General features: G+C 43.8%; 1 protein-coding gene across 1 annotated transcript in view; it reads right to left on the bottom strand.

Annotated features, from left to right (window-relative positions):
• Window positions 1-13,006: 13,006 nt before the first annotated feature.
• LOC309544428 (uncharacterized protein) overlaps window positions 13,007-13,153 on the bottom strand; it is a gene marked incomplete at both ends in the record, with an annotated part of 80,667 nt that continues 80,520 nt past the window's right edge. Inside the window, one exon of the mRNA XM_082243341.1 lies at window positions 13,007-13,121. Coding sequence (XP_082099467.1) covers window positions 13,007-13,121 — 115 coding nt within the window. The remainder of the gene's footprint in view (window positions 13,122-13,153) is intronic.

The raw sequence follows: 13,153 nt of genomic DNA, 5'->3' as shown, positions 1-13,153 counted from the left end.
CATTATGATGTTGTAACAGAAATTGGAAGGGAGAATGCAATATAAAGTTACCAGTTCTAAAACATAGGGTAAAAAGCACTTATTAGAGGTAAGGTAGACTAAAAAGGTTATACATTTCACATAGGACCGTTTCATATTAGCCGTAATAGCCAACAATCCTGAATTAAAAAAAAAAAAAAGACATCCCTTTTAGTGCTCCCAAACTTGTACTGCTCGTTTAATGCACTGCTTGTTTACGGTCCAAAAATGTTTTGGATAGATTGTAAAAAGCTTTAAATCTCAGTTTAGGTATTTTTTGCAATCTCTATCATTGTAGATATTTCCCTTCATTAAAATGTCTATGATATTTTTTTGTTGCCTTTGTGCCATTTGTAAATATCCAAAGTCCCCAAAATCCAGTGCACTCGTTACGGCGCTGAATCAGAATAAATCTGGGTGATATAGTAAATGTGATAGGTGGCATCGCCATTGAGTCCAGAAATTGAAAAGAGTCATCAGCACACAATTTATTTATTGGTCACCATTTAGAGTAAATTATGATGACTCTGGGCCAATGGTGACAATTTGGTAAAAGGAAAAGGTCCATAGTGGCCCTGAAATGTTGGCATTTGCTCTTTAGTGATAACTATTATACAATATATGATTTATGTCTGTTTTATTAAATTGTCACTATTATATTCTACTTGGTATCTTAAAATATACACATCCTACAGAAATTTAGCTTTTTGTTATCAAAGTTGCTAAATATGCAGTATACTTGTCTTTCATTTTCATCTTTTTCTACAATGGCTTTCCAACAGTTCTACAAACTAGAAAGCCTATTGTCAGTAAATATTCTTTAAAGTAGCAGTACATTTTGCCTTCAAGCTGCATAATACAACATCATAAACAATTGTATGTCTGTCTTGCATGCTGCAGTGGAAAAGCTGCTTAGTCTCAACACTAACTCTTTCATACTTGCTAAGTATATTTTTTGTTGAAGTTTAGGTAACAGTCACATTACTAATAAAAAATGAATGCAAAGCTTCATGAGTTCTTAAAAAGAGAACATCAGGTGAACCATAAACTTTGGCAATGTGAATGACCATGTACCTGGATTTTAATATACTGCTTGGAAGAATGCGTATTGTTTTATAATGCTTTGGGACTGAAGATAAAGCCTTTATCAAGGGCTTTTCTGTTTGCCTTAGTGTGTACAGGAAACCATCCATTTAACAGATTAATTCAGCAGTAGCCAATCTAACATTATCTGATGGGAAATACTTGTTAAAGCATTTCCTAACACAAAAGTAAAAATGTTGTATATTGCAGCTTATCAATCTTTAAATGTAGTGGCTGCAATACTTTTTTGGATTTTTTTTTCTTTACTTTTTACCTGGTGATCCTGCTAGTAAGTCTATTACATTTCAACTTCCTTTAACAGCTGCTTAGAAAAGATGACAGTTAGAAGCCAAACTTCACCTCTCACCCATCATTGATCATTTTAATCATTATGCTGCTAGCAGTAGTAAATAGATAGGAAAGTTTTCATATTTACTTATTTTAAAATGTTTTTTTTTTTTACAAATATTCAGTTACCATATTTTCCGGCGTATAAGATGACTTTTGAACCTCAAAAAAATCCCCCAAAAATGGGGGGAATCCTCTTATACACCGAGTAAGAAAGTAGTAGGTAAGTAAGTGTAATCTAGGTACCGTAAGTACCATAAATGTATTCTCTTATAACTCTCCAAGGTATTGTAAGTAAAAGTATTACCAGTAGATGTATAATCTTCTCAAGGCGCTGGCTGTGCGGGAGTCCTGTACTGGTATACTGTATCATAGCTTCGGCTACGTAGTATACTGCGCTGAGCCAATCACGGTGAGCGATGTATTCTATTATTGAATGCAAAGCCTGCTCGGATTGGTGGGGTCAGAGAGGCGGGATTATGTTACTCTCTCTGACTCTGCTAATCCGAGCAGGCTTTGCATTCAATAATAGAATACATCGCTCACAGTAATTGGTTCAGTGCGGTATACTGTATCTGATTCCTACTGTATTAAAGTGTATTGTATTTGTACTGTCTACCCTCAAGTTGTAAAGTGCTGCGTAAACTGTCGGCCAGGCCCGGATTGGCTAATCGGGAGCACCGGGACTTCTCCCGGTGGGCCGGTCGGTGCGAGGGCCATTCTGATTCCTCTTACTAATTGTGTGTAAGCTTCACTGTCACAAAATTGTCCCGCCGCCACCGCTCAGCGCCTCTAACACACAGCAGGACGGCGAGCGGGCTGGGCGGACCGGCGGCGCCCCGACGAGCGAGCGGAGGGGGCGGTGCACAGCGGAGTGGCATGACGTCAGGGAGAGATGCGCACCAGCCCGCCCCAGCCTGGCCGAAAGCGCGCGCGGGAGTGGCGTGACTGGCGGCAGGCAAGGGCTGTCCAGTGCGTGTGACCACAGTCCACAGTGTGTCTGTCCTGTCGGGGACCGGGAGTCACTGTCCGGGATGGGGACGGTCGGGAGTCGGCTCGGGACCACTGACCAGACGGTGAGGCCGTGAGGCGGCCGAAGGCAAGAGACACTGGCGCCAGGCCTCTCTCTGGAGTCTGAGTGGAGTGGACTGGCAGCCAACAAGTATAGGCCTAAGACCAGCAAAGCAGCAGTGAGTCTCAGCAAGCCAAGGCCAAGCACTGCAGAGAAGGAGTGGAGGATTCTTTCAGACTGAGGAGCAGTGGAGCACACAGGAGAAGTGACTGAGGAGCCAGCCAGGCCAGCAGCCATCAGCACTGCAGCAGCAGGACACCAGGAGCAGCCGCAGGCTGGCATCGGCTTAGAGGTGGCACTCTGCCTGGGAGGTGAGTCAATGCCCAGCCCAGCCATTTGTAATGCATCATACCATCCTCAAGCACATCCAACAATTGTCAATGTGGGGGGACAGTGCTTGACTTGCCAAGCTGACAGAATTTTACAGCTGAACAATGCTGTAAAATTCTGTCAGCATGTCAGCCCACATTGTCATTCTCCTGTACCATGCCCGCTGCCATGCATCTCCTGTACAATGCCCGCAGCCCTGCATTCTCCTTTCCAATGCCCGCAGCCCTGCATTCTCCTTTCCAATGCCCGCAGCCCTGCATTCTCCTTTCCAATGCCCGCAGCCCTGCATTCTCCTGTACCATGTACGCAGCCCTGCATTCTCCTGTACGCAGCCCTGCATTCTCCTGTACCATGTACACAGCCCTGCATTCTCCTGTACCATGCCCGCAGTCCCGCATTCTCCTTTACCATGTACGCAGCCCCGCATTCTCCTGTACCATCCCTGCATTCTCCTGTACCATGTATGCAGCCCTGCATTCTCCTGTACCATGCCCGCAGCCATGCATCTCCTGTACAATGCCCGCAGCCCTGCATTCTCCTTTCCAATGCCCGCAGCCCTGCATTCTCCTTTCCAATGCCCGCAGCCCTGCATTCTCCTTTCCAATGCCCGCAGCCCTGCATTCTCCTGTACCATGTACGCAGCCCTGCATTCTCCTGTACGCAGCCCTGCATTCTCCTGTACCATGTACATAGCCCTGCATTCTCCTGTACCATGCCCGCAGTCCCGCATTCTCCTTTACCATGTACGCAGCCCCGCATTCTCCTGTACCATCCCTGCATTCTCCTGTACCATGTACGCAGCCCTGCATTCTCCTGTACCATGCCCGCAGCCATGCATCTCCTGTACAATGCCCGCAGCCCTGCATTCTCCTTTCCAATGCCCGCAGCCCTGCATTCTCCTTTCCAATGCCCGCAGCCCTGCATTCTCCTTTCCAATGCCCGCAGCCCTGCATTCTCCTGTACCATGTACGCAGCCCTGCATTCTCCTGTACCATGCCCGCAGTCCCGCATTCTCCTTTACCATGTACGCAGCCCCGCATTCTCCTGTACCATCCCTGCATTCTCCTGTACCATGTACGCAGCCATGCATCTCCTGTACAATGCCCGCAGCCCTGCATTCTCCTTTCCAATGCCCGCAGCCCTGCATTCTCCTGTACCATGCCCACAGCCCTGCATTCTCCTGTACGCAGCCCTGCATTCTCCTGTACCATGTACGCAGCCCTGCATTCTCCTGTACCATGCCCGCAGTCCCGCATTCTCCTTTACCATGTACGCAGCCCCGCATTCTCCTGTACCATCCCTGCATTCTCCTGTACCATGTACGCAGCCCTGCATTCTCCTGTACCATGCCCGCAGTCCTGCATTCTCCTTTACCATGCCCGCAGCCCCACATTCTCCTGTACCATGCCCGCAGCCCCGCGTTCTCCTGTACCATGCCCGCAGCCCCGAATTCTCCTGTACCATGCCCGCAGCCATGCATCTCCTGTACAATGCCCACAACCCCACATTCTCCTGTACAATGCCCACAGCCCTTCATTCTCCTGTACAATGCCCGCATCCCTGCATTCTCCTGTACAATGCCCGTAGCCCTGCATTCTCCTGTACCATGTCCGTAGCCCTGCATTCTCCTGTACCATGCCTGTAGCCCTGCATTCTCCTGTACCATGCCCACAGCCCTGCATTCTCCTGTACCATGCCCACAGCCCTGCATTCTCCTGTACCATGTCCGTAGCCCTGCATTCTCCTGTACCATGTCCGTAGCCCTGCATTCTCCTGTACCATGCCCGTAGCCCTGCATTCTCCTGTACCATGCCCGTAGCCCTGCATTCTCCTGTACCATGCCCACAGCCCTGCATTCTCCTGTACCATGCCCACAGCCCTGCATTCTCCTGTACAATGCCCGTAGCCCTGCATTCTCCTGTACCATGCCCACAGCCCTGCATTCTCCTGTACCATGCCCGCAGCCCTGCATACTCCTGTACCATGCCCGCAGCCCTGCATTCTCCTGTACGCAGCCCTGCATTCTCCTGTACCATGTACGCAGCCCTGCATTCTCCTGTACCATGCCCGCAGTCCCGCATTCTCCTTTACCATGTACGCAGCCCCGCATTCTCCTGTACCATCCCTGCATTCTCCTGTACCATGTACGCAGCCCTGCATTCTCCTGTACCATGCCCGCAGTCCTGCATTCTCCTTTACCATGCCCGCAGCCCCACATTCTCCTGTACCATGCCCGCAGCCCCGCGTTCTCCTGTACCATGCCCGCAGCCCCGAATTCTCCTGTACCATGCCCGCAGCCATGCATCTCCTGTACAATGCCCACAACCCCACATTCTCCTGTACAATGCCCACAGCCCTTCATTCTCCTGTACAATGCCCGCATCCCTGCATTCTCCTGTACAATGCCCGTAGCCCTGCATTCTCCTGTACCATGTCCGTAGCCCTGCATTCTCCTGTACCATGCCTGTAGCCCTGCATTCTCCTGTACCATGCCCACAGCCCTGCATTCTCCTGTACCATGCCCACAGCCCTGCATTCTCCTGTACCATGTCCGTAGCCCTGCATTCTCCTGTACCATGTCCGTAGCCCTGCATTCTCCTGTACCATGCCCGTAGCCCTGCATTCTCCTGTACCATGCCCGTAGCCCTGCATTCTCCTGTACCATGCCCACAGCCCTGCATTCTCCTGTACCATGCCCACAGCCCTGCATTCTCCTGTACAATGCCCGTAGCCCTGCATTCTCCTGTACCATGCCCACAGCCCTGCATTCTCCTGTACCATGCCCGCAGCCCTGCATACTCCTGTACCATGCCCGCAGCCCTGCATTCTCCTGTACCATGCCCGCAGCTCTGCATTCTCCTGTACCATGCCCGTAGCCCTGCATTCTACTGTACCATGCCCGTAGCCCTGCATTCTCCTGTACCATGCCCGCAGCCCTGCATACTCCTGTACCATGCCCACAGCCCCGCATTCTCCTGTACCATGCCCACAGCCCTGCATTCTCCTGTACCATGCCCACAGCCCTGCATTCTCCTGTACAATGCCCGTAGCCCTGCATTCTCCTGTACCATGCCCACAGCCCTGCATTCTCCTGTACCATGCCCGCAGCCCTGCATACTCCTGTACCATGCCCGCAGCCCTGCATTCTCCTGTACCATGCCCGCAGCTCTGCATTCTCCTGTACCATGCCCGTAGCCCTGCATTCTACTGTACCATGCCCGTAGCCCTGCATTCTCCATGTCCACAGCCATTGCAAAGTTATATTCTGGGGTTTTAATTCTGGGGTCGTGAACTAAAGTGGGCCGGTCTAAGGCATGAAACTCCAGGGCTGAAAATGAGTCCCACTCCGGGACTATATATATACTATATAATAATAATAATAATAATGTAGCCGAAGCTACGGCACATACGGTATACCGGTACAGGATTCCCACACAGCCAGCGCCTTGAGAGATGATACATCTACCAGTAATACTTACTTACTATACCTTGGAAATTTATAAGAGAATACATTTACGGTACCTTACAGATGAATAGGACACAGACAGCCAGGGCTTTCATAGATTATGGTACACTTACTTAATTACCTTTGGTATTTTTATACTTACAATACCTTGGAGATTTATAAGAGAATACATTTACGGTACTTTGCAGATGAATAGGGCAGAGACAGCCAGCGCTTTCATAGATTACACTTACTTTTTTACCTTTGGGATTTTTATACTCGGCGTCTATGGTATATGGTGTTGCTTTGCTTTGCTTCGGAAGGGGGGTAGTCTTATATGGCGAGTATAGCCCAAAACCTATTTTTTAACTTGAAAAGTAGTAGGGTCGTCTTATACGCTCAGTCGTCTTATATGCCAGAAAATTCGGTAATTTCTAGTTTTTTGGCAAATGATGGCATACTAAATATAAAAGCATTGAAACAAGGATGGATGTGTGAGTTTGCTATGAATATTAAAAATTTAAATAAATAGCATTTTTGGTTTGTGGTTCTCAGGTGCAGTATAGTTCTGCTTTAAGACAAATTATTTAACATTCAGAGGGATGCTTACAATGGTTGGCTTCTATTTAAAACCATTTTTAGTTAGCTGGAGTTAGGCTTTATGGATATAGGCTGAAGATATGTAAGTTTACTGGCAAGTTTTACTTATCGTGACACTCTATTTTAGCTTTATCATTCTGCAATTGAATACATTAGTGTTCGATTTAGCTTTCTTAAAATCTACAGCTGCTGACCAGAAATCCTCTTTGTTTATCTTCAGAACAACACAATTTTCAAAAATCTGTGTTTATGACATCGATGACACTGTTTTGTAAGTTTACTTGCAAATGAATCCGGTAATGTAGATCTATATCCAAACCCTCATTTTAAATTTTGGATATAGTAGGGAAGGACTAGAACCCCTGTCTTCTGCTTGAGGAAGTCTCCTTTTGCTGCAAGGAAATGCATCACAGTCACAACTGGATTCCATGGCTGGAATAAGTCCTCTTCTCTCCTTGCCCTGTGCTTGGTATGCCTTTTGCTTTATGGACTCCTGCATACAACTTAGATTTGGAGTCCCTGATGGATTTATTTTTGGCAGATGGGTGAAATATATTTTTGCATCAACTTGTTTGAATTTATGTGGAGACCTACATCTATATTGCTTTTTGCAAGTAATGATATAACATCTTCATCTAAAAAGTTTGAACTTTCCATTGCTGTGGAGGGGTGCCACTTCAAACAAAAGCAACAATTGGAAACAATTCTTATGGTACATTACAGAAGATGGTCTCCAGTCAAAGAAATATTAGTTTATTTCTCTGTCTTGTACTGTATGGACTTTGGACCAGGTTTCTCTAAGTTTTTAGTATGTTTCCAACTTACTAATGCTTATATCTTTGAAGCTTTTAGTGCCTCTTATCGATTAAATACCTCTGAATAAGACTCCCTACCAATTACTACCAAAAATTTATATTTATATTATATAGTGTACACTCTATCACTACTCTGTAGGGTAATATTATATTTAGCTACAGTACTGTGCAAACGTTTTAGGCAGGTATGAAGAAAAACTGTAAATGAACTACGTTAAGACCAGTCCTTTTCTGACACTTTTTGTTTACAAATAAAAATATTTTTTTTCTTGCTAGAAAATTACTTAGAACCCCCAAACATTATATATTTTTTAGCAGAGGACCTAGAGAATAAAATGGTGGGTTTTGCAATTTTTTATGTCACACAGTATTTGTGCACCTCAATTAATTTTAATGCACACAGACACAATATAGTACCCAATTTTTGGTAAAATATAAAGATCTTGTTATGCCGAGTAAACAGATACCTAACATGACATGCTTTAAAATTGTGCAAGCTCATGTAATGAAGACAAACTACAGTATTTAAAAATCTCCATAGGCGACGCTTTAAAAGCCTATACAGGTTACCAGTTTAGAGTTACAGAGGAGGTCTGGTGCTGGATTTATTGCTCTTACTCTGACATTTACAGCAATACCTCATATGTGTGGTGCAATCGCAGTTTACATATGTCTGCGGGACCAACACTTACATTCGCCTTTGCGGGGGATGGGGGCACTTTAAATTATGAGAGGCATCTGCAGGCAGTGGAAGGAGGGGGGAAGATCCCCCCCACTGCCTGTAAAAGGCATCCAGCAGCTAATTAGCCACTAGGATGGCTTTTACATAAAAGCCAATCGCCTCCTGAATAAAATAATACTGGGTGATGCCTGTAGCTGCATGCATCATCCCGGTATGACCACTTGAAGTCAATCATGTACATGTATCGTATATGCTGGCGTATAAGACTACTTTTTAACCTTAAAAATATCCCCCAAAAGTTGGGGGTCGTCTTATACGCTGAGTATAAAATGTGAACCTTAGAGAACTCCGGGTTTAGGACTACCAAGCTGGCCCGAAATGAACGTTCCTAATCTGTCAGCCCGCTTACTGTGCGGTAATACTGTATATACTGTAGCTTCAGCTACATACAGTATACTGCACTGAGCCAATCACGGCGAGTGATGTATTCTATTAATGAATACAAAGCCAGCTCACATTGGCGGAGTCAGAGAGGCAGGCTGATAATGTTACAACCTCTGACTCAGCCAATCCGAGCTGGCTTTGTATTTATTATTAGAATACATTGCTCGCCGTGTTTGGCTCAAGGCGGTATACTGTATGTAGCCGAAGCTACAGTATAGCCTTCCTACTTGAAGTAGCTTAACCAAGGTGAATTGGGTATATCCTTAATGGAAAAGCATAAAACATGAGTAAGAAACCAACTGATATCCTTTACTTGGACTGTTTGCTGAGATGTCTGGCCTTTTCTCTTGCTCTTAGATATAAATTTACAAGATACTAAATGTTATCAGTCAAACATATTAAATGTTCCAATTGCAATCTGAGCAGTTAAAGTGTATTAAATAACCTTAAAGACATAAGACATAACCTCAGATATGAAATATGAAGCTTTGTAGTCCTAAATCTGGAGTCCTCTTAAGGTTCACATTTTATACTCCTGCCTGATTAGTGGGTGTAAACAGCTGCTAGACAAGACCCCATCATGGGGTAGGAGGGTAGTCTTATATGGCGAGTATAGCCCAAAACCTATGTTTTAACTGGAAAATTAGGGGGTCGTCTTATACGCCAAGTCATCTTATAAGCCGGCATATACGGCACGTGATTTGGCAGCAAGTGGCTAAGAATGCTTTCAAAAATATATATTTTATTTGTTTTTATATCAATTTACAAAATGCAAAGTAAACAACACAGAAGAAAAATCCAAATCAAATAAATATTTGGTGGGACTACCCTTTGGCTTTAAACCAGCATCAATTCTTACACTTTCAAACTTTGTGCACTTGCACATAGTTAGAGATTTTGTAGGATTAGAGTTGATTTTGGAACACCCTGTCACCTGACATTCGCAACAACGATTTCCTACCCATCTTCAAATCACATCTTAAAACTCATCTTTTTAAACTAGCATACTCTGTCTAACTTCATTGATTGTTTTTTTGTAATTTCATGGTTATGTAATGTATTTTATTTTATTTATTTACTTTTCTGTTGCTTTGTTTTTTGGCCTTGGGTGTTCGGAAAGGCACCCATAAATAAAATGTATTATTATTATTATTATTATTATATTATTAGAGTCAGGTGTATGATCAACCAATTATACCAAGCAGGTGCTAATGATCATCAATTTCATATGTAGGTTAAACACAGTCTTTAACTGTATCAGAAACAGCTGAGTAGGAGGCTTAAAACTGGGTTAGAAATAGCCAAACTCTGCTACTAAGGTGGAGTTGTGGATGACAGTTTAATGACATAGGTGATATACCATGACAAGACTGAGTACAGCAAGACAGGACACAAGGTAATTATACTGCATCAGCAAGGTCTCACTCAGGTAAAGATTTCAAAGCAGACCAGGGTTTCAAGATGTGTTGTTCAAGCTCTTTTGAAGAATTACAAAGAAATGGGCAATGTTGAGGACCATAGACACAGTAGTTGGCCAAGGAAACCTAATGCAGCAGATGAAAGACACATCATGCTGACTTCCCATTGATGTCAGAAGATGTCCAACAGTGTCATCAGCACAGAACTGGAAGAAACCAGTAGGACCCAGGTAAACCCATCTGCTGTTTGGAGAAGCCTGGCCAGAAGTTGTCTTCATGGAACAATTGCGGCCAAAAAGCCATATGTCTGACGTGGAAGCAAATCTTGGTGACTCAATTATGAAAAAAAACAGAGGGACTGAAGTGTAGAAAAATGGCAGCAGGTGCTCTGGACTAATGAGTTAAAATTTGAAATATTTGGCTATAGCAGGAGGCAGTTTGTCCACAAAGGGCTGGAGAGTGGTACAATAAGGAATGTCTGCAGACAACAGTGAAGCATTGTAGAGGTTCTTTGCAAGTGTGGAGCTGCATTTCTGCAAAAAGAGTTGGAGATTTGGTCAGGATCAATAGTGTCCTCAATGCTGAGAAATACAGACAGATACTTATCCATCATGCTGTACAATCAGGGAGGCGTGTGATTGGCCCCAAATGTAATCTGCAGCAGGACAACAACCAATAACATAACAGCTAATCTCATTAGGAACTATCTTCAGCATAAAGAAGAGCCCTGATCTCAACATTGAGTCTGTCTGGAATTACATGAAGCGACAGAAGGATTTGAGGCAACCGACATCCACAGATGATCTATGATTAGTTCTCCGATGATTGATTGATGCTGTTTTGAAGGCAAAGGGTGATCACACCAAATATTGATTTGATTTGGATTTCTCTTCTGTTCATTTACTTTCCATTTTTTCAATTGATTAAAAATAAACTACTAACACTTGTATTTCTGAAAGCATTCTTCATTTACAGCATTTTTTCACACCTGCCTAAAATGTTTGCACAGTAGTGTATATCTCTATGCTGGCTAAATAATCCAGCTCAATAGTCCGCATGAATAAGTGTGAACATATCTGAAGAACACATAATCCAGGTTAATTGAGATGCAAGTTTTCCCTGTGGACTATGACATAGGTGGGTTTATTCCTTTAGTGAATTGTTTGGGAACACCATCCAACATTATTTGCATTCATTCAAAAACCTTATTATATTTCTATTTTGAAGTCAGTGTGTCTCACCTTTCCCTTCCCTGTTTTCCTGATTGAATATTTCTTTTTTTTTTTTTTTTTAGATGCATTAAAGGGGGCAATTTATGATGGACCACAATACTTTCCCTCTTGTAAGTTTTGATTGCTGTCTGTGTCCCCATTAGGTAGATTTACTCTCTCTATTTATCTATTGTCACTGGGACAAATTATGATAACAAATCCAAAATATTACAGGTTTCAGCTAATTTAAAATCATCCAATAGGTCACAGCTGTCTTGGGGGGAATCCTCTTCTCACAACCTGTTATGTTTCTAGAAAGAAACAGAAAGTGAAGAAAAAACTCCCCAAAAGGAAAATAGACTGACAGGTGTTTTAACCCTTTCCTACTCTATCCAAAACAAAAAAAAAAATTGTTATACATTCAGTTTAACCACTTGCCGACTGCCGCAAGTACATATACTGCGGCGGTCAGCCCCGTGCAGGCAAAGTGACGTATGGGTACGTCACTCGCCTGCGAGTCAATAGGGGGTGAGCGCGCACCGCCGGAGGCGCGCTCCCGCTCGTTCACTGTGATCCCCGCGCGTGTGACCGGCGGACTCGATGTCCGCCGGCCACTCGCGATCGTCCAGTACAGAGGGAGAAAGGCAGGCGGCTAATGTAAACAAAGCCGCCTGTCATTCTCCCTTGTGTAAGTGCAGAGATCATACGATCCTGCTATGTAGGATCGTATATCTCTGTAGTTACACAAACAGCCACATCCCTTTACAGTTAGAAACACGCCCCTAGGGACACATTTAACTCCTCCTTCTCCAATAAAGTTAAACCCTTCCCTGCCAGTGTCATTTTTACAGTAACAGTGCATATGTATAGCACTGATTACTGTAGTAATGTCACTGGTACCCCCAAAAGTGTCAAAAATGTCAGTCAAGGGTCCGATCTGTCTGCCGCAATGTCGCAGTCCCACAAAAAAAATCGCAGATCGCCGCCATTACTCGTTAAAAAAAACAATAAAAATGACATAAATCTTTCCCTTAGTTAGTAAACGCAATAACTTTTGCGCAAACCAATCAAAATACGCTTATTGCAATTTTTTTTACCAAACATATGTAGCAGAAAACAAATTGGCCTAATTGGGGGAATTTCATATAAAAAAATGTGAAAAATATTGTTATTTTTGCAAAATTTTTTTGTTTATAGCGCATGATCAAAAAATCGCACAGGTGATCAAATACTACCAAAAGAAAGCTCTGTTTGTGGGAAAAAAAGGACGTCAAATTTGTTTACATACAGCGTCGCAGGACCGCGCAATTGTCCGTTAAAGTCACACAGTGCCGAATCGCAAAATAGGGCCTGGTCAGGAAGGGGGTAAAATCTTCCGGGGCTTAAGTGGTTAACTCTATCATATAGACACAGGGAAAATAACAATTCTAAATGACTGCAAGTGAACATAAATTAACAATCAAATAAAAAAAAAAAAAAAAGAAGTGCAACAGAATGTATTGTGTTTTGTATGGTTAATCATATACTGCTATATTTTTTGTTAAACGGTTGTAGATTTATTGTCTGACATCCTGCCTGGCATGTCCCCTCTTTGTTGATGAGCTTCCTGATGCTCGCTGGGTCTGCTGCAGTCCCCTGCAATTTGACTAGGCGATCTACAACAAAAAACATTTATTTACTGTTAATT

This window comes from Pelophylax lessonae (genome assembly GCF_965119305.1).
Source record: "Pelophylax lessonae genome assembly, chromosome: 1".
Lineage (NCBI taxonomy): Eukaryota > Metazoa > Chordata > Amphibia > Anura > Ranidae > Pelophylax > Pelophylax lessonae.
Note: the sequence above shows the minus strand (reverse complement) of the source record. Positions and strands in the feature narration are given on the sequence as shown.